The following is a 24,865-nucleotide window of genomic DNA, read 5'->3' on the forward strand; positions in this document are numbered from 1 at the left end:
CACGCTGTTTCCTTCCTCTCCTCTCTGACCCATTTTTGTTGCAAGTTTCCAGTGGCGTAGATGCACGAGTTTGACGCCATTGTTTTGTTATGCACGATAAGCTCGGAAGCATAAGATCCCGGGGGATCGGACAATTTACAACCGGTTCTCAATTCACAGCCCTGCTCAACGCAAGCGATGGAACGATTAATCAGGCCGATTGTCTGGCATTTTGAGATAATCAGAATAGAGCAATACTTGTGCTCATGAGGGCGATGAACAAAACATGTCTGCACACACATCTCCACACTTCAGTGTGGCGGCTGTGAACAAAGTTGCGGCTGAAGGTGGTGAAAAAGTCAAACCCTGTGCTATAACTCTATAACAGTGTTTCCCAACCCGGGTCCTCAGGGCCCACTGTCCTGCATGTTTTAGATGTTTCTCTGCTCCAACACACCTGATTCACGTGATCAGCTCGTCATCAAGCCTCTGCAGAAGCCTGATAACAACCTGATCATTTGAATCAGGTGTGTTGGAGCAGAGAAACATCTAAAACATGCAGGACAGTGGGCCCTGAGGACCAGGTTTGGGAAACACTGCTCTATAACATTTGCCTCACCATTGTCTTTTCTAAATCTTTTTCTTCATTTTTTCTTCTATCCTAAATGACAGCAAATCTAATCTAAAACTGTTACTGGGTAGTGTTAAATATATTCATTATGTTCTAATAATACTGCACTTGAATTAGGATGCTTCTGACATTTTGATGTATAAAACCCTTAAAGGTCCAGTGTGTAAGATTTATAATTTATTATGTTTTCATTAGTGTATAATCAGCTAAAAATAAGAATTGTTGTGTTTTCATTACCTTGGAATAAACCATTTATATCTACAGAGGGTGCAGGTCTCATGTTGAACCACTGTGTTTCTATAGTAGCCCAAAACGTACAAACCAAACACCGGCTCACCGCTAGATGCCACTAAATCCTTCATACTGCTCCTTTAAATACCAGTCATGCTCTAAAATCTGCAGTGTATTTTTCTGCTTCATTAATTAATAAGAATTCTACTGGCTAAGATAATCATGTAAATCTATATTAGATGGTAATGTGCATGAAATAATAGAATTAGGTCATACACATCCTGACAAAGAAAAATGGCAAATCCTTACATTTAAGAAGCTGCAACCTGCAAGTTTTTCTTGACAAATGACCAAAACTGATTTTCTTGCCAATAACCGATGAATTAATTGACTAATTGTTGCAGCTGTAAATGGAATTATACATGAGATTTCTTTGTTTTGATGTCGGCCACCCTGCTTTCTAAATATTGGCGTCTGCACTTGAAAATAACCCATACTGGTGGACCACCGCTCAAGACATGCAAACTGTCTGTGATGTGGTGTTATGAGCAAGTCATTTACTTTGTACTAACCTCACACAGACCATGTTTGTGTCCTCATTATCTCTGACTGTTTTGACATCTGTCCTTCTGTTGTCTCTCACTCACTGGTTTTCATTTCTTCAATCTTACAGTTTCATCTGTTTGTCATTTATTCCAAAACAAGCATCTCCCGCCGGGCGCCCTAAATACGCTCCGTCCTATTAAGGGAAAGTAGGTTTGAAATCAGTAATTTGGAGAAATTATTGACATTTCAAGTACAGAAGGAATACAAATTCTCTGGGAGTAAATGTGGCCGGCTAATTATACCATCCTCAATTACCAAGCTGTTTGTACCCTTTCTAAAGGCAGCAAAGTATTATTGTATCCCGACATTCTGCTGCCAGAGAGAAAAACAAATTAGCGTGTGAGAGCGGCCTTTGTTGTGTGGCTCTGTGCTGCTTTGCTCCTCTGGGGTTTGGCCCATTGCTGAGCTCCGCATGCAAAAACATTGAGAAACAAACGACTGAGAGACAAGCTTCGTGCTCCGGACTAAGAGGATTTGATTGAGACAGGGTTGAGTTATCGATGCTGAGCCTGTGAGCCCTGCAGCGGCCTCAGGCTACAGCTGTTTGTGTGTAATATACACTGTGTGTGGGCGTGAAAATAAAATCATTTGTGAGTCGATGGTGGTTGCTGCAGTTTCAACAAGCGGACATTAAGTTTAAAGTGGATCTAAACGTCTCTTTTCTTCCTATACAGGTATGCCTGTGGTCATCAGCGCGTCTCCGGACAGGTAACCAGGTGTGTTGCTGCTGTCATGGCCTCGCCAACCCTGCGGCTGCTTCCCGTCACTGTGCTCACAGTCCTGGTGACGCTGGTGTCGTCAGCGGTGGACCATGAGTGGCACTTTAACCCAGGTAAGATGTCACAGACCAAAGCTGAACCGCCGTAATATTCGATTTGGCCCGCCAGACGTTTGTAGCGTTAAGTGTTTTTGTTGGGATTTTATGTCATTGTTAGGACAGGACAGTTGATGACATGATAGGAAAGGGGCCGGAGAGCAAGTGGACGACATTTAGCAAAGAGCCACAGGCGGGAATCGGAACTACGGATGTCACAGAGGTGCATGAGGCACACAATCCACCAACTAAGCCAAAAATACCAAAGACTTGATACCATGATATTTTCTGTATGGTCCAAAGACTACGGCAATGCTCTGATTGCAACCGTAGCAGAAAATGTATTGGCAATAATTAATTCTTAAATTTCTTCCCAGTTGAGAAAATAATCATGAGATAAATAACTAAACAATTACTTGGCTGCCATAAGATTCAATTTGGCTCACCAGATGTTTCCAGTGAAAAAAGAAGAATAAATTTAACAATGTTATATTGTAAATAACTGTTTCTGCAGTTTTTGTGAAGTCTTTAAGTATGTAGGATGCATAATTAGTCATTATGTTTTTACATCTGCACGGTGGGCAGAGTGACAGATTGACAAGTCAGTCAATTAAGGGAACTTGTGGTCCTAGTACCATTTGCATCTTAACGATACGGTATGCGTTTGCTTAAAGCCAACGGCCCACCATTAAGTTTCAGTTTCGACCCTCTAAGGGTAAAGGTATGGGAACACCTATCACAGAACGTCTGAATCTTTCTTTAAGCTGTTGTTTTCTTCCATAAAACTGCCAGGTTTGAAACAGCTTGGCCGATTGTTTTTTTTTTTTTATTCCCACGAGAGATGATTGCAGTTTCAAAGCTCTCTTGCCCTCCTCCTCCCCGCTCGTCCTCGTATCCACGGGCGCAGCAATCGTCTCGTCCTGCTGCTCCGACATTCTCCTCACATTCTCAGATCAGTAAGGCTCATTCTCCGGCCGCTATCAACAGGCTATCCTGTGTCCTCTCCCCGTCTGCCAGCCAGTCGTGTGTAATAGGAGAATGAGATAGCCGGGCGGTCCCCCCCCCCCCCCCCCCCCCCCCCCGCACCTCCCCTTGGCTAGTCAAGACCACTAATGCACAGGCAGCTCGTGAAAGTGTCAGTCAAAATGTCGGGGAAGGGAGCGCATGAGGGGCTCGTGAATGAGAGGCGACCAGGTGTAACCAGAGGAGACTGTTTGCAGCGCGGTCGAACTTCTGAATGAGCTGTGAATGAGACCAAGGCTGCGAGTATTGATTGTTAAATTAATTATATGTTGATTACTTTTCAATTTATGGCTCAGTCTGTAAAAGAGAGAAAATAAAGCAGCAAATCCTTACAATTGATAAACGGAAACGTTTGGAATTCTCGCTTGACTGAAATGATTAATAGATTATCCTAATTAGAGATGAAACAATCAGTCGATCAATCAGTAAATAAACAAAAAAAGTGTATCTTCTTGCTGCGTGGCTCTTGTGTCGGTCCACCGATTTGGTCCAGGCTGCAGTGCCTCAACATATTGGAAAGGATGCCTTGAAATTTCTGTTGCATTCCAGAGTCTGGAATCCAGACAGAACTTAAAAATTTCTGACCTCCTACTTGGAAAAAGAACAATGGAACGGCACTAAAAGTTGGAGTTCCTACTTGTGAACTCGACAAGAAGCAGTTGCGGTAGCGCACCCACAGAAGCAGAAGATAATAATGCTATCAGATAGTAGAACTTGTTCTGCATTGAAATTGATATCAAAATATGTTGTCAGTGTTATTAAGTGCATAATGGCAGTTGTTACCTCACAGGTCATTTTTCCTCCTACGTGTCGTTTATATATGCAAGGAGAGAGCACTGCTGAGAGTTCAGTTGTGTGTACTCTTGCCAAATAAACATCAGTTCGTCACGGTCAGCCATGTTTTTTGCTTTCGTTTGCCGTCGTGCGCCAAGAGAACTTAGAGGAAGTTAGAAGTTGAAAACTTCAATGGGGAAATTCCGACTTCTGGCTTTGGAATGCAGTATCAGTACAGATATTTATGTTCCCTTCAGGATCTCTGGTGACCCCTCAACTTTGTTCTTAGTTAAAATTTTAGTTCCAGATAAAAGTCCACCTCAATTCAGTAGATGTTGGCCGACACGCTTCCAGGAGAAGCAGAGGCACCAGTGTGCTAAGAAATGAGCTGCTGCAGAGATGATCAGCAACAAAATGTATTTTAGCTGCTTCAAAAAGGTCCATCTAAAGTCAACATTAGTTGAATGTCCTTTAAAGTGTAAGTAGTTTAAGTATATTGTGGTTTCCCGTCAGAAAATGCTGCCTAACAGTGAAGTATAATGATTCAAGTATTCTTAATATATTGTACACTTAAACTGATATTGTTTTTTTGTAGGTGGATCTTTTTTAAGTGTCTAAATACATTTTGTTGCTGACTCTGTCCACAGCAGTGCATCACTCAGCTCCTGTGCTGGTTCTCCTCTCTGCTTCTCCAAACTGGGAGCATGCTGACCACCATCTGCCTTAGATAATACACTCGCTGTCGATAAGTACCTCATACAAACCCACATCAAATAATCTGAATTATCCCTTCAAACTAAACATCTGTGGGTTTTGGACTGGTGGTCGGACAAGACAAGGGATTTGAAGATGTCACGTTGCTCTTAAGGAAACTGTGAAAGAGATAAACTGTGTTTTTTTGATGTTATATAAACGAACCAATTAAAATAGTGAAAATATGTGTGAGATTTAGCGATAATAGATGTAATCATTTGCTGCATCCCTAATTCAAATTGTTGTTGACTGTCTTGAATGACTAATTGATTCATCAACTGATCTTGTCTGCATTAATTGAGTCTCACTAGATTGATGGACAGGAAACAGTTGGAGACAGATGAGCAGACTGTGACAGAAAACACTCGCAAACAAACGCAGACACCCACACAGTTTGTCTTGTTGAAAGAAGTCGGTGCAGAGTGACGGTGTTAGCAGGAAGGATTAGTGCATGGGCTTAAAGGCAGAGTTTACCCCCAAAATAAATAAATACATATATTTTTCCTCGCACTTGTGGTGCTTTTCATGCATCTAGATTGTTTTGGTGTGAGTTGCCAAGTTTTTCAGATATCAGCTGCAGAGATGTCAGCCTTATCTCCATTCAGTTTGTGGTGCTCAAAACCACAAAAAAATACATTTGAAAAACAAGGCTTGGGCGGTACAAAGGTATCATGTTATACCAGCGGGGTGATATTCAATACTGTCATAAATAGATGCACTCTTTCTATTAATTACTATTTTGTCTGACTCATCGGATGCACACTGCAGGTATAAGTCCTGCCATTGGTCGCTTGCTTCAGGTGGCATCGCAGAGTCCGCTATCTACGTTTTCAAAGTCCCCGGGAAACGAGAACAACCTCCGAGCTGCAACCTACATGCTGAAAACAGCAAATTAGCACCTGGGGCGCTAATGGTATAAACACAAACAAGCTACCAGCTGTTACCTTTTCTTTTGCTGTGATGTAGTTATTTTAATGCCAGAGCTCGCCTCCAGACGTGCACATGTTCCACCACAACGAGTCCCCCCATTATTTTGCATTATTTTGCAGCAGCACTGTTGCTACATCCTGGGCTTAGCACCACCCAAGACGTTAGTGATCGATTTAAAGACGTGCAAACAAGGCGGGGCTTTTTTTCCCCCTATGGCAGAATTTGTAAGTGTGGAGCCTGACCTTTCTCCAGTGTTGGGGAGAGAGAGTCTGGCTATGCAAGACTAATTTCTATTAAACTGATTAAAAGATGTGATATTGTAGTGTGCAGCACACACCAGCATGAGTCTGTAGTGGTGAACAAAGATGCACAGCTGAGCAAAAAAACATGGCATCTGGGAGATGAATTTACAAGGCTAAAAATGGGTCTGCCCTTTGGATTTAGTCCCGATAGTAAAAGTAAGCTAGCAGACTACTGATCGGTTAGAGGAGTGTATTGTAGTGAGCTTGTAACTTTAGTATGCATAAGAGAGGGCGAGTGGCAGACTGATTACTGAGGAAAAGGTGAGCAGTGAAGTTGTCAGGCTGGCAGTAAATGTACAGTTTAAGTTTCAGTTTGTCAACGAAGAGATCAAGACCGAAGCAGAGCTCCTGCGTGTGTGAGTTGTTTCCCATCTGGTTGAATAGCATCGCTGTGATGATCAGCTCCACCTACTTTTAGTTTGGTAGGTCTGCAGAGGAATACAGTCAATATGAGCTGTGTTACACAAGTTTTACACAAATGCCACCTTTAATATGGTACACCCTGGTTAAATGTTATGAAGCAAAACCAAAAGCAATGGGCCTCATGCAAGAACCGTTCGTACAAAAAGATTTGCTCTTAAGCGCTGTGTGTGTGTGATTTAGGAGAACTTGTGGCATTCACCAATTTTCTTGTGTTTTGAATTTTCTTTCAGATATAAACACAATTTGCGAGCGGTCCAGACTTGTTGTAGTGTCACGTGCAGCTCGTATCCAAACTGAAGTTTTTCACTAACGACTGCATATTTCATTAGTTTGAAGACATTTTGAGTTTGAAAAATAAATTATTCTTCAGAATTATGTTGACATTATCCTGTTTGACTACATTTTGAGTTATGATGTAATTGTGAAATTGTAAAAAAAAAAGCCTATCATTAATTTAATGGTGTATTATTACCTGCTGTCAGGTGTATTGGCCGTATATCTTCACACTGTCCAGGCGAAGATCCTCACTTATTCTGTCTTCTATCTCTATAATGGAAACTTCCCCTTAACCCCCTCCTCGCGCTGCCGTCATTGATCGTCTTGCTGTGGCGAGACATTTCTTTTTCTTTGAAGCCATTTTCATTTTGAGACTTTTCCTCTTTATTTCAGTGATAGCCCGACCCTCAGGTAACACGGGATCAACAGCGCTAGTTTTTCCTCGTTCTTTGTTTTAGCAGGTCTTTTAATTCCACTGCAGACGCTGGTAAAATGACAGATTTTCCTTCGCGGATCTCTGAAGGCAGGACGACAACCTCAAAAAGTTATTTTTTTCTACACTTTTGATGCTTGTTTGTAGGAGCCATTCCTATCACAAAAAGTAAGAGAAGTTTAAGATGAAAACACGAAAACGTTCTTGCATGAGGCCCGTTGTCCAGAAATCATGACCGGAATGTCTTTCTTTGTACCAGACAGAATGTATGCATGTATAAAAAAATATGTATTTTAGATTTTAGGGTGAACTTTCCCTTTAAGATTTCTGGAAATGACAAAAAGAGAAGGTGAGAGCAGAGGACGCAGAGAGAGGTGAAAAGATTACAGATGGCGTTGACTGGTGATTTGTTATGATGATGATGATGATGAAATGGGCACCTGTCTGCAGGGTGTAGATGAATTGTCTACGTGTGTGTGTGTGTGTGTGTGTGTGTGTGTGTGTGTGTGTGTGTGTGTGTGTGTGTGTGTGTGTGTGTGTGTATTAGTGTGTGTGTGTGTGTGTGTGTGTTGCACTCGTTGCGGTTTTTAGGGTTTGTCATCCTGCCCAACATTCCTGTCCGCTGACTCAATGACAGAAACTGAGTTAGACGCCCAGCCCGCCCCCGCCTCTTTCTGTCACCCTCGGCCTCCCCTCCGTATCACTGTCAGTCCCCCTTTCCACTTTATCACTACTCAAACCCTCAGCCTCTCACCCCCCTACGCACACACACACACACACACACACACACACACTCACTCTCTCACACACACACACACACACTCACACACACTCCACCATCCCCTCCACATGACTTCAGAGCAGATAGCTGGGTCATTGGGTAATCCCTGCCTGGGACCACGCTATCTGGATCATTTGATAATACTGCTGCTGGAGCGGAGTCAGCGCAGTTATCTGAGACCCGTCTGTGTTCTTTCATTTGCCCTTCGTTTTCTGTCGCTCTTTTGTTCCCTTCCTGCAAATCCCCGAGCGGCGGTAACCGGAACAGGGGCCGTGTTGGATAGCCGGAGCCCCGAGGAGGCGTCTTTGTGTGGGACCGAGCGGTAGCCGGGAAAAGACAAAAGAAAAAGAAAAAAATGAAGGGATAGGAAAGGTGTAGTTTGAGAAACGACGGGTCACAGCGACTCACAGGAGAACGCCGGAAGAAGACGCAGATGAATTTTAATGATGATCTTTGATGAAGGCCGTATTTTACAGAACAAACAATCCAAGACTCTGACATTAAGTTCTTACATGAGGATCGACTCTACACTCATAGAAAGAAAGGTTTTCAGTCCTGGTAGAACCCTTTCAGAGAGTTCTACCTAGAACCTCACATAAATGGTTATACCCAGAACCATCTGTGAAAGGTTTCACCCAGAGCCCCCCATGAGAGGTTCTACAAAGAACTGTTCTATGGTGTAATGATTCCACTCAGAACCCTCTTAGAGGGTTTTATACAGAACCTTTCCACCTTTTAAGGGTGATAACAGGAACCCACCCAGGGGGTTCTACCAAGAACCTTTTTACATTCCAAGGGTTTTATCTAGAAGCCACCCAGGAAATTCTACTGAGAACCTTTAGATATTCGAAGGGTTTTATCTAGAACCCACCCAGAGGGATCTAATGAGAACCCTTTTATATTCTAAGGGTTCTATCTAGAACACATCCAGGCGGTTCTTCTCAGAAGCTTTTAAAATTCCAAGGGTTTTATCAAGAGCACACTCAGGCAGTTCTACTGAGAACCATTTTATAATCCAAGGGTTTTATCTAGAACCTAAACAGGGGGTTCTACTGAGAACCATTTATATTCCAAAGATTGTATCCCAAACACACTGAGGTGGTTCTCCCCAGAAATATTCCAGGGACTTTACAAAGAACCCACCCAGGCAATTCTACTGAGAACCTTTTGATATCCTAATAGTTTTATCTAGAACACACTCAGGGGGTTCTGTGGAGAACCTTTTTATATTTCAAGGGTTTCATCAAAAACCCATCCACAGTGATCTACCAGAAACCCTTTTCTACTGCAAGGGTTTTATCTAGCACACTCTGGGGGTTCTACAGAGAACCTTTTTATATTATGGTGAAAAGAACCCTTGACAAAAGATTTCTTCAAGGATTTTCAACAATCCTTATTTCTGTGTGTGAATGTACCCAGAGACTAGCAAATACGAGAACGGGAACAATTTATTGAAGGGTTAGGTATTTTCCTCCCTCGCCTCGGTGTCTGTGAGAGTTATGAAGCATGAAGTCCGGAAGTTTTCCCAGAGATGACATAACAACATTATGCTCCGTGACCAATGATGGCTGCCGAAAGTCTAATGGAAATATTAAGTTTCTCCTGGACTTGTCCCCCATACCGATGAGAACGTTGCTAATGTCTCTCCTCCCTCCTTCCCTCCATCTTTTTCCCCTGCAGCTCAGTGTCGTTACGCCCTGGGGATGGAGGATGGCACCATCCCAGACTCTGACATCACTGCCTCCAGCGCCTGGTCAGACTCCACTGAGGCCAAACATGGAAGGTAGGAAGTGACTGAGTGTGTGTGTGTGTGTGTGTGTGTGTGTGTGTGTGTGTGTGTGTGTGTGTGTGTGTGTGTGTGTGTAGGGTAGAAACCACAGTAATCAAGTGGCTTCTTCCTGAACTCTTTGTGTGGTTGCAGTCTGAAAACTGTAATTCTGCTTAACGCCAGACTGAAAAGTAGTTTTCACTGCATCTGATCACGCAGCATCGCTGACGGGGCAGAAATCTGCTCTGTTGCACCTGTAATCTCACCAAACACTGATGGCAAGCTGTCACCATGCCAGCAGTTTTCTTTGAACAAGATTTATTTCTGTATTCTTGATTTTTATTAAAGCAGCCTTCACAATTCACTCTATAGGCATATTTTGATTGATAGAAACACCCATGATAACGTTCAGATACAACTCAACCCACACCAAAACGAGAGGTAAACAAATAAATAAAATAAGTATACAAATTCTGTAAAATGATCATAGTTTAAAATTAATAATAAAGATGATAAAACAATAAATACATTTAGAATTTGTTAGGAAGAATGAAAATAATATGCCTTCAGGATGGAAAACATAATGTGATGAAAGCATTTAGCTTTAACTGGTGCAATTTTAAATTTGATTACAGTAACACACAAAATAAATCCTTTACAAATGTTTTTCTAATGGAATGTTTGATTGTTTGTGATTGCAATATGCAGTATGATCAGTGGGAAGGAGTACCTCATTATAATACCTTTTCTCACAGTTTTTCTTTTTCAAAAGATTGTGATTTGGTTCTTGTTCTGCCATTTGGATGTTGCACTTGGTCATGTTGCAGTTTTGATAATATTGCCAGTATCTGTGCATCACTTAATCACTTAAATCCTTTAAAACGTAACATAAGAAACAGGAATCCTTCTTTCCAGGACGTCAGAAATTTGCTTGAGTATTTCTTCTTCTCTCTTCCTCTTAGTAATGTCCATTAATCTCTCTGTCTCGCTCACCGAGGAAGACGAGGCTCGAACACGGATGTGTCAAAGAGAGCACGACGGGTGTGAGCTCTTTGCAGCGCCACATGCAGCGGCATTGTTGTCCAGGTGCAAACAGTATGTGCTGCGCGGTGCCAGAAACAAGTCGTGATAATGAAAAGGTGTTGGGGGAAAAAATGGGATAATTTTGACCACGGGGGGGTGAAACCGAGAGAGGGCAATGAAAAACTCCCGGGAAAATAGAGAGGGTTGGCAAGTATGGCATCAACATGCATACGATACTGCAATTTTAAACTTTGATACAATACTAGTATAAAAAAATTATACTTGATGCCGTAGCAAAAAGAATAAAAAAAAGTCCTAGGCAACTGAATAGGATATATGTTTTTAAATTATTCTGCACACAGTGCTAGTACAGAAAAAGTCACTGAACACTGAATGTTTTTTCCTGCTCCGAGCCAAATTTCAGGCATGGGAATAAAAACTGAACCAAATTAAGCTCTCAAATGAGCACCTAGATTATTTTTTATTACCTCTGTGCTTTAGATCTTATAAATAACAGATATTGTACTGTTTTAAACATGTGGTATTCAAAAAGTATTAGTGTATTAATACTTTTGACAACCTTACCCTGGAGTAGAAACGTCTGTTTCATCACTTTGATTCAGCTCAGACTTTTTCAGATAGGTTTTGAATTAAACTGCATGTTAATGCAGCGCTAATGCAACATTCTCATAAGCTAACGCATATGTTTGATGTTTGGCGGCGCGGCGATGCAGCGGAGTTTGCACGTTCTCTCCAGGTGCTCCGACTTTCTTCTTCCACAGTCCAGAGACGTGCAGGTTAGGTCAGCTGATGACTCTAAATTGCCCGCAGGCGTGAATGTGAGCGTGACTGGTTGTTTACGTCAGCCCTGTGATGAACTGGCAACCTGTCGAGGCTGCACTCCGCCTCTCGTCTAATGTCAGCTGGAATCGGCTCCCCCCGAGACCCAGGAGTGGATGGAGGCTTGATGTTCACTTTGATGGATTACACTACTGTTTTTATTTATTCAGGACAATACTGGTTGATGTTCATACCTTACAGAAATGAAAAGAAACAAGTGGAAAATGCATTTAAATTTACAGAACCTCTCATAGACTGTAATGTGATTAGCTGTGATGTAAAATGTGTGTTATTGGTTGGAAACATAAACAGATATAGGCCTTTGAATTTGCCCTGAACTTTGTTTTTTTTTCTTTTAAGTCAAGTTTTGAAAAAGCTTAGTATAAATGAAACATAATCACAGAGTTGGTTGCTTCTTGACACGGTGAATTTAACAGCCTGGTCTCAGACCTGATGTCTCGCCCACATGTCTGATTTCAATCCACTACAACTGTCTGGTGTCACACTGAACATTTCACACGACCACTTACTGAGTAACTTTTAGTGTTTTTAGTCAACTTCTATTATACTTAATACCAGCTGCACTTACAGCATTATGACAGCAAAGTTTGATTTAGTTTTAGTCATATTAATTTGACTAAAATGCCATTTTAGTCATATTTTAATCATCTGATTGTTTTTTAGTTTTAGTCTAGTTGTAGTTGGCTAAATATCAAAGGATGTTTAGTCTACTAAACCTCCTGTAGATAGAGTTAACATTAACATTAGGTAATGATAAAGTAATGAGGAGCTACTAAGTAACTACTCATCTCAAGTAACTGAAGTAACTACTAATCCGTATTACTTTACTTTAGAAAACACAAAAAGAGTAAGTAATCATTGGGTAATGATGAAATAATGAGGGATTACTTAGCAACTACTCATTAACTACTCAGTAATATGTATTTCTCTATATTACAGCAACAAAAAGAGTAAGTAATCATTGAGTAATGATGAAGTATTGAGGAACTGCTTAGTAATTACTCATTAACTACTCTAACTATTCAGTAATATGTATTGCTTTACTTCAGGGGAGACAGAAAGAGTAAGTAATCATTAGGTAATGATGACATAATTAGTAACTGCTCATTAACTACTACATTAACTACTTATCATTTTACTCTAGGGGACACAAAATGAGTAAGTAGTAGTTAAGCAACAGGTTTAATTTAAGTGTAATTCATTATTTAAACATGTACCTAGGATTCCCAGCCTCACACTGCGGGATTAACCTGTTATTAACAAACAGTAAGTACACTACATTTCTGCTTCTTTCTCTCATCATGTCTAAAATTAAGTATACTAGATTTCTTCAAACGTCCATTCTTCTCTTTGTTTCATATTTGTTTCAATTAGAGGACTGTAAAACTTTACATTGTCTTTGGCGTGTCAATTGATCTTTAAATTTATGATCAAAGATCAGCAACGCTGCATCATTTGCTTCTGTGATCAGCACAAGACAACAACTTTTAGCACACGCAGCTCAGGTTCACTGATAAAACAAGCGTTCGCTCGAAAAACAAGAATCATTTAAGTGTGCTTAATGTTATGTTACCTTTGCATGAAAACGTTAGGTCACATTTGTTCTGTTCTTACCGGCGATTGTTGCTCCACATGGTTTATAAGAGGTCTTGAAATGTATCCAGATGTCTGTTCGTCTCTTTCTCCCAAACATCGACATTTCTGTGAGACGTGCGTAAGTGCATGCTTGTTGACTTCCTGGGTAGATTTAATACCATCTAATTGCGTGCATCTAATGTCCCCAGTGTCAGTAGAATTCGTCATAGTTTTTGTCATCATAAATTATTCTTTATTTAGTCATCTTGTTTTCTTCTGTGACAAAAGGCTGTTGTCGAAAAACATTAATGCTGCCTTACAGTGCAACTGATCCACTTCCACTGGAGTAACATTCAAGTCAAGTAACAGGAACACATGCATATGTCACTGTGGACTGATGTGTGTCTGCATGCCTTGCTTTTTCCTCTGTTGGCACCACGCTAAAGCAATTTGTCAGGAGTCTATTAGATTATGATAAAAGATGATAGTGTCTGTCTTTGTAAAACCCACTCAGTAATTATATTACCACCTTGTCTGTCTGGCAGCGACGTCTGATTCATGAGAGCCAAGCAAGGCCTGCAACATGCTAGAGCCATGTGCAAGAGAGAGAGTGTGTGTTTGTGTGTGTGTGTGTGTGTGTGTGTGTGTGTGTGTGTGTGTGTGTGTGTGTGTGTGTGTGTGTGTGTGTGTGTGTGTGTGTGTGTGTGTGTTCATTTGGTCTGTTGGGGTGGGTCTCTTGGCTGAGTGTCCAACCATGTGGAAATAATTATTAGCCCTCGCTCTTTTTTAAGAGACATCAGGGAGACTCCGAGAGAGAAAGAGAGAAAACAGAGAGAACAGTGGACGTTAAACAAAAAAAAAAAGAAAGAAAGAAAACAAGTAGAAGGTGGATCGCTGCGATGGTGGGCTGAAAGGCGGAGAGATGAATTTGAAAAGAGTTTGAGGGCAGGTGTTGGGGCGAAGGAGAAGGGAGGCGGGGTTGAGAGATGCAGAGTTGGTGGGTATTTCTTTTTCGTGGCTCTTATTACTCTGGGGAAGTGAAATATCAGCATATTGGTCTGAGCGAGCGAGGAAAAGATGGAGGGAGGAAGGTAATTGAGAACAAGCGGAGAGGAATGAATTGTTGGCTGGTATTTAGGTAGGAAGCAGAAGACAGACACGGAGAGAAATGGGAGAAAAATGAGGCACTTGGCAGAACAGTGCGCTGTAATGTTAATACTGCTGGCTGGCGCACGGTGGACTGAACTCTGCGCGGCCGCATTCCTCTCTTCTCCCTCCTCATCCTCGTCTCCCTTCATCACAGGACACTTTGTAGAGGACTAATGTGTTGATATCATCCGGCGGTTTCCGTCTGCATGATCTCACCCGCCCAGGGGAGAACAGGCATTGATTAAAATACTCGAGCCACTGTCAGTGTCACCGCGCTGATAGAGTGATTTGTTCTGGTGGTCTGAGCTGCAGCTTTCATTTCTGAGAGAGAAGCCCACGGTGGTCAGAGCGCCGCTGTGCACTCTGGGAAACAACGGTTCTAACTATAACCATACAGGGTTGTTTGGCTGGTCCGCCTAGAAGAGCACCTGGAATCCTTTCTACCTGAAACGTAAAGGGTTATACCTATAACCATCTGTGAAAAGTTCCACCCAGAAACCTCTGTGATAGGTTCTACGGAGAACCATTCTATAGTGTAATGGTTCCATCCAGAGCTGTCTCCAGGGACTCTACCCAGAACCTTTCCACCTTCTTAGGGTTTAATCTAGAGTCCAGCCACTGAGTTCCACACAAAACAAAAGTGTTTCATCTAGAACTTACACATATTCTCAGAGTTTCATATAAAACCTATCCAGGGGGTTCTAGCAAGAGCCCGTTTATATTGCAGCGGTTTCAACTAGAACCTCTACCACCTAGAAGATTTAATCTAGAGCCTACCAAAGATGTTCTAATGAGAACCCTTTGATGTACCAAGGGTTTCATCTAGAATGCACCCAGATGGTTCTACCAAAAAACCCTATTGTATTCCATTCTAGTGGTTTCATCCAGAACCCATCCAGTGGAGCTGGTTCTAGATTAACAAAAACTCTTTTATATTCCAAAGGTTTCATCTAGAACCATCTCTGGGGACTCTACCCAGAACAAGTGTTGAATCTAGAACCCATCCAGTGTGTTCTACGCAAAACCCTATTATATTCCAAGTGTTTCATCTAGAACTTACCCAGATGGGTTCTAATGAGAACCCTCTTATATTCCAAGAGTTTCATATAAAACCTATTCAAGGGGTTCTAGTTAGAATCCCTTTATATTGCAAGGGTTTCATTTAGAACCCATCAAGAGGATTCTAGTAAGAACCTTTTTGTATACCAAGGGTTTCGTCTATAACTCACCCAGGGGGTTCTACCAAAAAACCCTATTGTATTCCAAGGGTTTCATCTAGAACCCACTCAGGGTGGTTCTACCCAAAACCCTATGATAATCCAAGGGTTTCAACTAGAACCTACCCGGGGGATTCTAATGAGAACTCTTATATTTTCCAAAAGTTGTATCTAGAACCCACCCAGCTGCTTCTACCAAAAAGTCCTTTATATTCCAAAGGTTTCATCTCAGCTCACCCAGGAGGATCTAAGACGCCCTTTTTATGAGGGTTTCACTTGTGACCCCTCTGTCTTCTGATGGTTCTATAGAGAACCATGTCGTACTCTACAGATGAGGCAAAAACACAGCAGGGTTATGAGGTTCCAGATCCATCTGTGTACCATTTGAAACATGGATAAACATTGGAACATTTGAGGATGAGGATCCATGCTTTCAAGACTCCTTCAAAAAAAAAAGGGTTCTTCAGAAGCAAATTGTGATGAACATCAGCCTTTCTGGAGGGAACCATTTTGGAACCATTATTTCTCAGCGTGTGGCCTGGCCAGTTGATCTGACGTTAGGCCACGCGGCCAAGTTTGTGGCGTTTCTGTGGCCGATATGTGGTGGCGGTGTGGACTTTTCTTCCCGGGCCGGATTGAAGGAAGGTCACACTGAGTGAAAATCTGCATGTGTGTGGTCACGCCAGGCCAGAGCCGCCGCGAGCAAAGATCGGTCCTGACGTTCTGCACCAGATCTTGTTGTGAAGTTTGAAGAATGTGGAAGAGCCAGTAATTTTCACCCCTTTCATCTCTTTTTTTTTTTCTCTCTCTTTCTGTATTTTCCATCTGTGTCTTTCTCTCGCCTTCCTTCTCTGTCGCCTACAGTGCTCCTTTGGCCGAGGCTCTGCCTGTCTGTATTTTCTCTTTGAGACGGCTCGGTCTATTTTATATGAGAATGTTTGGCCACTGTGGAATCCAATATGTATGTTGGTAGCAGAGGGTTGGACTGTTTGTATTGAATTCTCAGTTGTACCTCTGGTTGCTGCCGGCACTGCGGGTTTGATGTAGTCTTGTTGTGGGTGTGTTTGTATCTCCGCATGTGAAAGTTTGGGTGGGGGAACTGGGATTTAGTGAACTTTTCAGCTTTTTTTGGGGAGCCTTTTTATGCCCCCATATATATATATTTTTTTTTTAAATCAAACATTCATAAGTCTCTGTGTTTTTCTCTCAGGTTGAGCACTGGAGAGGGGGATGGAGCGTGGTGTCCTGCAGGAGCCGTTTTCCCCAGCGGATCAGAATACCTTCAGGTCAGATGCTCTGTTTATCCTGATCTGTTTGCACATGTTGAATCAATGCTCAGTAAAATCGCTGTATTGTTTTGTTTGTTTTTTATTTGTTTTTTTTTTTTGGAAGAACAACATTTAGTTGCTGCCTATTTTATGATTACAAATCTGGCTTATAATGTTGTTAAGATCATTATAACAGTAATACATTTATTCATTTATTTATTTATTTGTGATCAATAATTTATTGACAAAATGCAAAAAAAAGAAACAGACAAAATTGTAAATCGCCAAGCACAAAGAAAATCTCTTCAGGGAACAAGAGATGAACAGCAGGGATTGAAAAATAAAAAAATAAATAGCTGAATTAAAGAAAACAAACAAAAGATAAATTAATAGGGGAAAAAAGTAATACATTTATTCAATAATGCTTGATGCTTTGCTTTGGCGTGATTTTAGAGAAACTATGATGTATGTGTTGGGCATTAAAGTAGAAAGATATATAGAGAGCGAGAGAGAAGATTGTTGTCAGTGTCACATTTGTCCATCAAATATGAAGCTAGAGCCTGAAAGTTGTTAGCTTAGTATAGCATAAAGTCTGGACACTGACAAGCAGCACCTGCAAAGCTCACATCCTAAGTCCCGCCCCTTTTCGCTCTGTACTCCAATGACAGTTGAGAAAGCTCGGTAAACTTTCTCCTTCCTGTTTCCTGTATTTGGATCTGCTGTGTGTGAGGTAAAGAAAACCAATTTTTGGAGACGGTTAAAAGACGTTTCTAAGGACGTGTAAAAGTGACACATGTCCACATCTTAAGGTAGCTAATGTTAGCAAAATGCTAGCTAACTAGATAGTTATTCTACATCAATCATGAGCTAGCAAGTTTGGTAGCATTTTGCTAACATTGGCTAGCTTGTTGCAAGCGTTTTGCCAACATTAGCTAACTTAAGATGTGCACATATGCACCTTTGACAGGAAAAAGGCAAAAGTTTAACGAGATAGATTGTTCAACTGCTATTGGAGCAAAAATTGGTGGGTCAGTTAACATATTGTTGTTTAGTTGTATAGTCATTATTAAAACACCTTTAAAAGACTAGCTGTCTCAATGCTAAGCTAAGCTAAACTAATGGATGCTGGCTGTAGCTTCATATTTACTAGACACTTACTTTATCTGTATGTCAATGTATTTGTCTATTAGGGGTTCGCAAACTTTTCAGCTCAAGACTCAAAAGAAAATTTCACACCTCACACATCAGGGACGAGCCTGTGAGTCGGGGCCAACAAGATAACACCAGTAATCAAGGCTAAAACTGACAATCAATGTTAGCTAGCTAGCATCACAATAGTAACCAACCAACAGACAAAGAAACAAATCAAATTCTACACAAATAAACACATGGCTGACTTATTTTCCCTGTTGTTAAAACACTTTCTCTTGAAAGTTTTTTCTCTGCTCAGTAAAATACTTTCGACTTTCGCCCGATGCTGAGAAAGCTTTGTTTGGATATGTCTGTCGAATTTTTTTAATTTTCAAGCTCTCATTCCTGAGCACCCAGTCACATAAAACACATCTTGAAGGGCATTTATAACATTTATAGTCTTTTATTAAACCCTCTTATTTTTGTTTTAACATCATGTATGTGATTGAGAGTGAGGGAATCACAGAAGTCACACTCAACCAGAGAGCACAGACACACAACAGCACCTGAGCTGAACAGACCAGTGTAACAAAAATTAACAATTTTCTTTTTTTTTAATTATGCAAATGAACTTGCATATCGTAGCATTGTTATGCATTTTACCTCCATGACCCATTTTGGGTTGTGACCCTAAGTTTAACACTCTATTAGTCTATATTTTACAAAGTGACTTGTGTTTAAATAATGTATTTCCTGTCTCCTGCAGGTAGACCTGCGCAAACTCCACTTCCTGGCTCTGGTTGGTACCCAGGGTCGTCATGCCGACGGTCACGGCCAGGAGTTTGCCCGCAGTTATCGTCTGCGCTATTCCCGAGACGGAGTGAAATGGATCACCTGGAAGGACCGCTGGGGCCAGGAGGTAATCAGCATTTTTCATTTTGTTAATTCCAACAGAGCTGGAGCCCATTGTCTCTGTCATGTGTATAAATGAAGGAAAGTGGCAGTTTGATAGTGTTTAAATGAGCTTGTGGAGGAATTGACAACAGGAACATACAGTCAAAGTTGCATCTCCATTATTGATGGGAAACAGCTCAATATCCTGTGGCTGATTAATATGAATGTCATGCTAATGGGCTGTATTATTCATCTGTATTTCATATATTTATTATTTATTGGGCAGTGGAGCAGCCTGGCGTTGCACCAGCTAAACTGAACTTTTCTCTTCAGTTAGAGGCAGCCTTCACTGCCTGAGATTTCAACACTATGCAATGAATGGCCTCACCTTTTGCAGATAAAGGCATCTCGTATTGTGTTTGGTACATGTCCAATATTTTCTTTAAATGTTCTGCGGACTGGCCCTGTTTTCAAACCCAACGGCAACCTCATGCAAACGTTAACAAAAAAGCTCGAGATAAAACCGTGCAGACGGACTACAATGCAGACGCAACACAAAACACACAATCAAACGACACACAATGTAATCGCCGCAGTCGCTGACGTACGACGACAACAATTTAACACAATCTGAGAGCGGCGGAGCACTCGGTGTTGCGACATAATACGCTCCACTAAAGGCACATTCGGGACAAATACACAGGCTTGACATTAAGGAACAATACATAATAACACAACAGCTCGACCAGAATATGAAAAGAGCAATGCACGGCCACATTTTACAGTAGCTTCAGAAGAACATGAAAAGGCCACTGCACAGCCACAGTATGCAATTATAAATAAATGTGTTTGTGGTCTCGCCAATAAATCTGAAATTTTTTTACCCTCAGAAAGAAACTCTGTGATTCTTTTAGCCTTTCGATGCTGGTATCAGTTTCAAGTTTTAGCCTTCAGTTTAAGTTTCCACCACAGACAGTAGACAGACGAGTGGACGAGGTGGAAAAGTGAAGCTAATGTGAATGAATCTCAAACAAAAACGACCCTACTTCTCACGTGATTTATGGCCTCAGTAAACAGTTTCCTAATGAGTTTATGGTCTCAATCGTTTGTTTCAAGTCTTCTTCTAGACAGTGTTATGTTCATTTTGTAAATTATGCTCCTATTTAGATTAAAAAAGGCGATAAATTTGGGTATGCTTTAGGGCGGGGCTACTGTGTGACTGTTCTGTGCAACACACAGGACAATACTGAACAAATATGAATCAAGACTCTGTTACTTCGTTGCCTATTTCTCACGTAAAGTGTTTTTAGAAACATAAATTAGTGTACTGAATAGCTGTAACACAAGAAAGATTGCGTCCAGGCTGCTGGGTGAGGTCTAGAAGGGAACCCAAGATTTGTATGCGTTGTTTCTTCATTGTGAACACAACATAAATTAATTATTTTTTACAACACTGTGGTTAAGATCTGGGTAGGTTTAGGGACAAAACCTGGTTATGGTTAAGAAAACATCATGATCTGGGTTAAAATATTCCCTCTCGTGAGATCTTTCGCAGATCTGGGATGCCCTTCTCTGCAACTCAAAACAAACTGTCAACCCATGCAATCCTGAACAAATATGGATCGAGATGTTTTCAGAAACACATTTTAGTCTATTTTTATAGTTTTATTTTTTTAGCTGTAATATGAGAAAGATTGCAGCTTGGCAGGGTGCCATTATTTCCTGCTGAATGGACGAGACAAAACCAAGAACCAAGAAGTCGCACCACCAGCTCCACGCTCTCGCTGGTACTGCACATGTTCTGGTTGCAAAAAACCAAGACGGCGACCATCGTAAAGCCAAATTCAAGGGTTCAAAACGGCAGTCCACAAACCAAATAGGGGTGACCTGATGGACGATGCCATCGTGGCTCACAGTCATCGACCGCTGAGCCCTCTACCATAGAGACAGAGTGCATTTAAGCCCCGCCCACAGCAGAGGGGAAAACAATCCATGACTCTCCATTGACTTCTATTGTGTGACGGTGCCTCTTGTCACTTTCTGTCTGCAAGCAAACAACAGAAAAATGTCTAAAAGCAGCTATATGCTGGGATGCACTACCAATTATTTTAAGAACCCAAAACTAAGTTTTTATAAACGCCAAGCTGAAAAAAAACCTGACTCTTTAAGAGGATGTAATTGGATACAGAGGCGTCAGCGGGATGAACTGTGGGATGCTGACACTCAGTAACATTATGCTGAGATTACAGTTACTAATTTGACCAGACAAACTGTCAAAATTTAACACGACCCTGCTATAAAAGGCCTGATCTTTGTCAGGATAAATGATGATCTTACCTGGTGATGCGATCAAATAGCTGTTTGTATTAAAGTATTTCACCTCTCACCTCCATTCAGTGGGATCATTTCTCACAGAAAAGCAAACTAAGGAGAAGGGACACTGAGATTTACTGGAAATATTGAGTTTGTCAGTTAAACTTTTCCTCTCTGGTAGACACAGGGTGCTAAAATGATGCATTGACGTGCTGAAATCTAATGTTTTTAGTGAGCTACAGTCACTTTCTTAGAATTTAAGAACTCGGTTTCATATTGTGGTGCAGATCTTTTCCCTCGGAGGCAGGTGAGAATTTCAGAGTATGACGGGTTTCGCTCTGCCTCCGACCCAAAGTTGTGATTTAAACGTCCTCTGTGTTTGAGGTAGTGTGTCCCTTCAGAGTTGTCATAAAGTTGTTCTGTTTTCGACATGTAGGAGAGAAAATAAAAAGGAGCTGTTGCTGTTGGTCACTGAACTAAGTCTCCGTGTCCTGTTTTTTTATTTTCTTATTAAACAGAACAAAGTTTTGGACATGCGGTGCTGAGACAAAGAGACATTTAAACGCAGCAGCATCATGATCCAGTTTCACTGTTGACATTGTCATACGCCAATTTGGTAGATATTAGAGTTGGGCGATATGTTAAAATTTTCCAGCCGATCATCGTCAGCCCATCCATCGGCGATTGGCGATATCTTCATCCCCCCTCCCGCCTCCTCCCGTCCTCTCGGGTCTCTGCTGGGAGACGTCACTATGCTGCGCATACTGCGTACGTCTACGTCCAGCAGAGAAAATAAACCCACAAAGTGTCTAGAAATTACACGTTCTCATACTTATTTTCTATTTTAAACAGAGAAATAAAACTGTACACCTTATGAATTCAAGTTTCTCTCTTTTACCGAACTAAGACAACCTTAATTGGCTCAGAAAACACACTTAATTCAAACTCACCAAAACCGTCTTTGTTAGTCTGTCCACTCCTCCAACAATCACTAACTCTGGTTTGGTCAAAATAAATCCTTAATGCACCGTGTGAAAACAGTGTAGAGTCTGACTCTGCAGGCTGTTTTCCTCTCACTCGTCACTCAGCTCAGCGCGCTCATGGTCGGCGTGTATGAACTGCGCCGCTGGATGAGAGCGCGGTGCAGAGCAGACTATGACATTAGCAGAATAAAATGACAAATATCCCCCTAAATAATGGTCCAAAAAAGCAATCAGCGATGAATTCAGCCCATCATCGATAGACGATATATTCATCTAAAACCAGTAGGTGATGTCAAGGTGTCAAGAGAATTATGGGAGAATGTGTTAATTAAAAGGTCAAATTGAGTCGGACGGTCCTTTTGGCATTTGCCACATTTCCAGATGGCCTGTCTGTCACTGTACACAAAAGAAGGGGAAGTAAAATCTGCTACAGCCAATGTTTTATCGAGGAAGGAATCCTGCTGTTTGTTTTCCCCTTTAAGGCGTTGTTTTAAAACACTGCCTAATGAAAATATTCAGAAACTGCAAGCCGTTGAAAATCTTCAAGTGAAGGGTGCACCTACAAAAACTTTGCCCGAGGCTTACACTCTAAAATCAGTCGCTCTTTACACCGTTGTGTGTTTAAAGAAAAAGTTCAGTTGGTTCATTTGAGCTCCTCTCGCAGATTAATAGAAACTGAAGACACGAGCTGAATGATAAGCCCGAGCCTTCGGGCGATATTCATTCAACCCTGCAGATGACAGGGCAGACGAGCGATGTACTGTGTGATTGAATATTTGTACTTATCTCCCCTAGGTGGTGTCAGGGAATGAGAACACCTATGATGTTGTGCTGAAAGACCTGGGCCCTCCCATCGTGGCCCGCATGGTGCGCTTCTACCCCCTCGCCGACCGGGTTATGAGTGTTTGCCTTCGGGTGGAGCTCTACGGCTGTGTGTGGAACGGTAAGTGTTTGCGTGGAGGCCGGAGAGACACAAAGAAGCTGCAGCTGTACAAAATACTCGGGTATTCATTTGGCCTGTATATTCTGAGGCATGCCCTCCAGACTTTGACAGATGAGATCGCATTTCATACGGTGAAGGTGACTGACTTGACTCGATTTACTCCTCTATCAGATGGGAGAAGAAGAGATTTGTTCTGTGGTAACGATTTTGAGTGCATGTTTTCGCCATATAATCCCATGCATTGAATTGAGGCGTTGCACCAAATTTACAGCCTCAGCGGGGTTTGCGCGGATAAAAAGAAGCCATACGGTGATAAATGGTGTTGGTCTCCATGTTTCCCGAAGCACAACACTGACTGACTGAGTATTTATGGCCGCCTCACCTCCTCCCCTGGCCTATCCACCTCCCTCAGACAGCATCAAGCTGCCTGTAAATCACAGCTGTCACTGGGGCTAAAAGCCCCAGTTCCCGGTCTGTGTCTTCAGGGAGTCCATCTTTTTAAAATATGCTGTAATGTGGATTCTGAGGCAGTTTCGCCCACAAGCCACAGAATCTCCAGAATGTCAACTTTCACGCACATTCGACCTCTCGTCTCATCACATATCAGATATTATGACAGTGTCTCTCCTGTGTTTATTGTTTTACATTCAGTTTGGGCCCTCACACGGGTCATGAAACGCACTTTCATTTACGTGCAAACAGAGCATACTGCACACATACTGTAAATCCTATGTGAAGCGTTGTTTATTATGGGTAGCAGAGCGGCGGGCTGTAGTCCGTGCTGCTGACGTCACCTCTGTTCTCAGGGAGCGGGGATGATTAGCTGCATGTTGGAGCGGAGCGGCTTGAGTTTCACTGGTTAATGGCGGCTGGGGCCGAGCAGGCCTGAGCAGCGGACCTCTTCGTTTGTTTTACTACTTAGAAAGCATCTGCAGCCGTTTCCCCCGTGGCAGTGATTACTGTACGATGTTGGCTCGGCGAACGTGTAGCTGCTCATGATAAAAACAAAAAGCTTCTCAAATGAAGGAAGCTTGACATGCAGCTCGTGCGTGTCTGTCTGAATAGAAAACAATAAAAAAAAACATGTATTTACTTGAACGCAACTAATTTGCAGTGTTTGGAGGGTTACTTTTAAACTGTATTACACTGCAGATTACTGAATACATGCTTTAAAATGTAATTTTTAACATATTCACTTAAATTACTCAAGTTAATCAACATATTCTAAATACTTTGGATTACTTTTGGATTACAATGAAAATCATCCTGCAGTGCCCATTCATCTGAGTCACTCTCAGTGTGGTTAATACGAGAGCTGCAACCATTAATTGCCAACTATTTTGATAATCAATTAAAGGGTTTTAAGTAATTTAAGTTTTTTTTTTAAGAAAAAGAGTCAGAATTCTCAGATTCCAGCCGAATATGAATATTTTCTGGTTTCTTTAGTTGTGAACAAAACAAGACATTTGAGGACGTCATCTTGGGCTTTGAGAAACACCGATCAACATATATCACCATTTTCTAAAATTTTATAGATCGAACAACTAATTGATTAATTGAGAAAACGATCAACAGGTTAATCTACAATGAAAATCATTAGTTGCAGCCCTAGTTGGCACTCGCTCTTGGGAATACGCCACCATTGAAGGGGCGATCACACTGAAATGTGTCGCCGGAAATCTGTCACCGGCAAAAATGTAGTGATGATGCAAGGTAGGTGGGCGGACAACTCGAGAGGCGCTGCTGTGCACATGTGACATGCCTCACTTTTCAAACCAAACGCA

The 24,865-nt window shown here is 41.6% G+C and overlaps 1 protein-coding gene across 4 annotated transcripts in view; it reads left to right on the forward strand.

Moving 5' to 3' along the window:
* Window positions 1-24,865, forward strand: part of ddr1 (discoidin domain receptor tyrosine kinase 1) — a 95,767-nt gene that overhangs the window by 27,841 nt on the left and 43,061 nt on the right. For all 4 annotated transcript variants that reach the window (XM_084727307.1, XM_084727308.1, XM_084727311.1 and 1 more), the window contains exons 2-6: window positions 2,122-2,279; window positions 9,637-9,739; window positions 16,760-16,835; window positions 18,715-18,867; window positions 22,934-23,081. In XM_084727307.1, the coding sequence (XP_084583433.1) occupies window positions 2,180-2,279; window positions 9,637-9,739; window positions 16,760-16,835; window positions 18,715-18,867; window positions 22,934-23,081 (580 nt within the window). In that variant the 5' untranslated portion in view covers window positions 2,122-2,179. The remainder of the gene's footprint in view (window positions 1-2,121; window positions 2,280-9,636; window positions 9,740-16,759; window positions 16,836-18,714; window positions 18,868-22,933; window positions 23,082-24,865) is intronic.

The sequence above is a fragment of the Lutjanus erythropterus genome, chromosome 9 (genome assembly GCF_056507025.1).
Source record: "Lutjanus erythropterus isolate fLutEry1 chromosome 9, fLutEry1.hap2, whole genome shotgun sequence".
NCBI classification, from domain to species: domain Eukaryota; kingdom Metazoa; phylum Chordata; class Actinopteri; order Lutjaniformes; family Lutjanidae; genus Lutjanus; species Lutjanus erythropterus.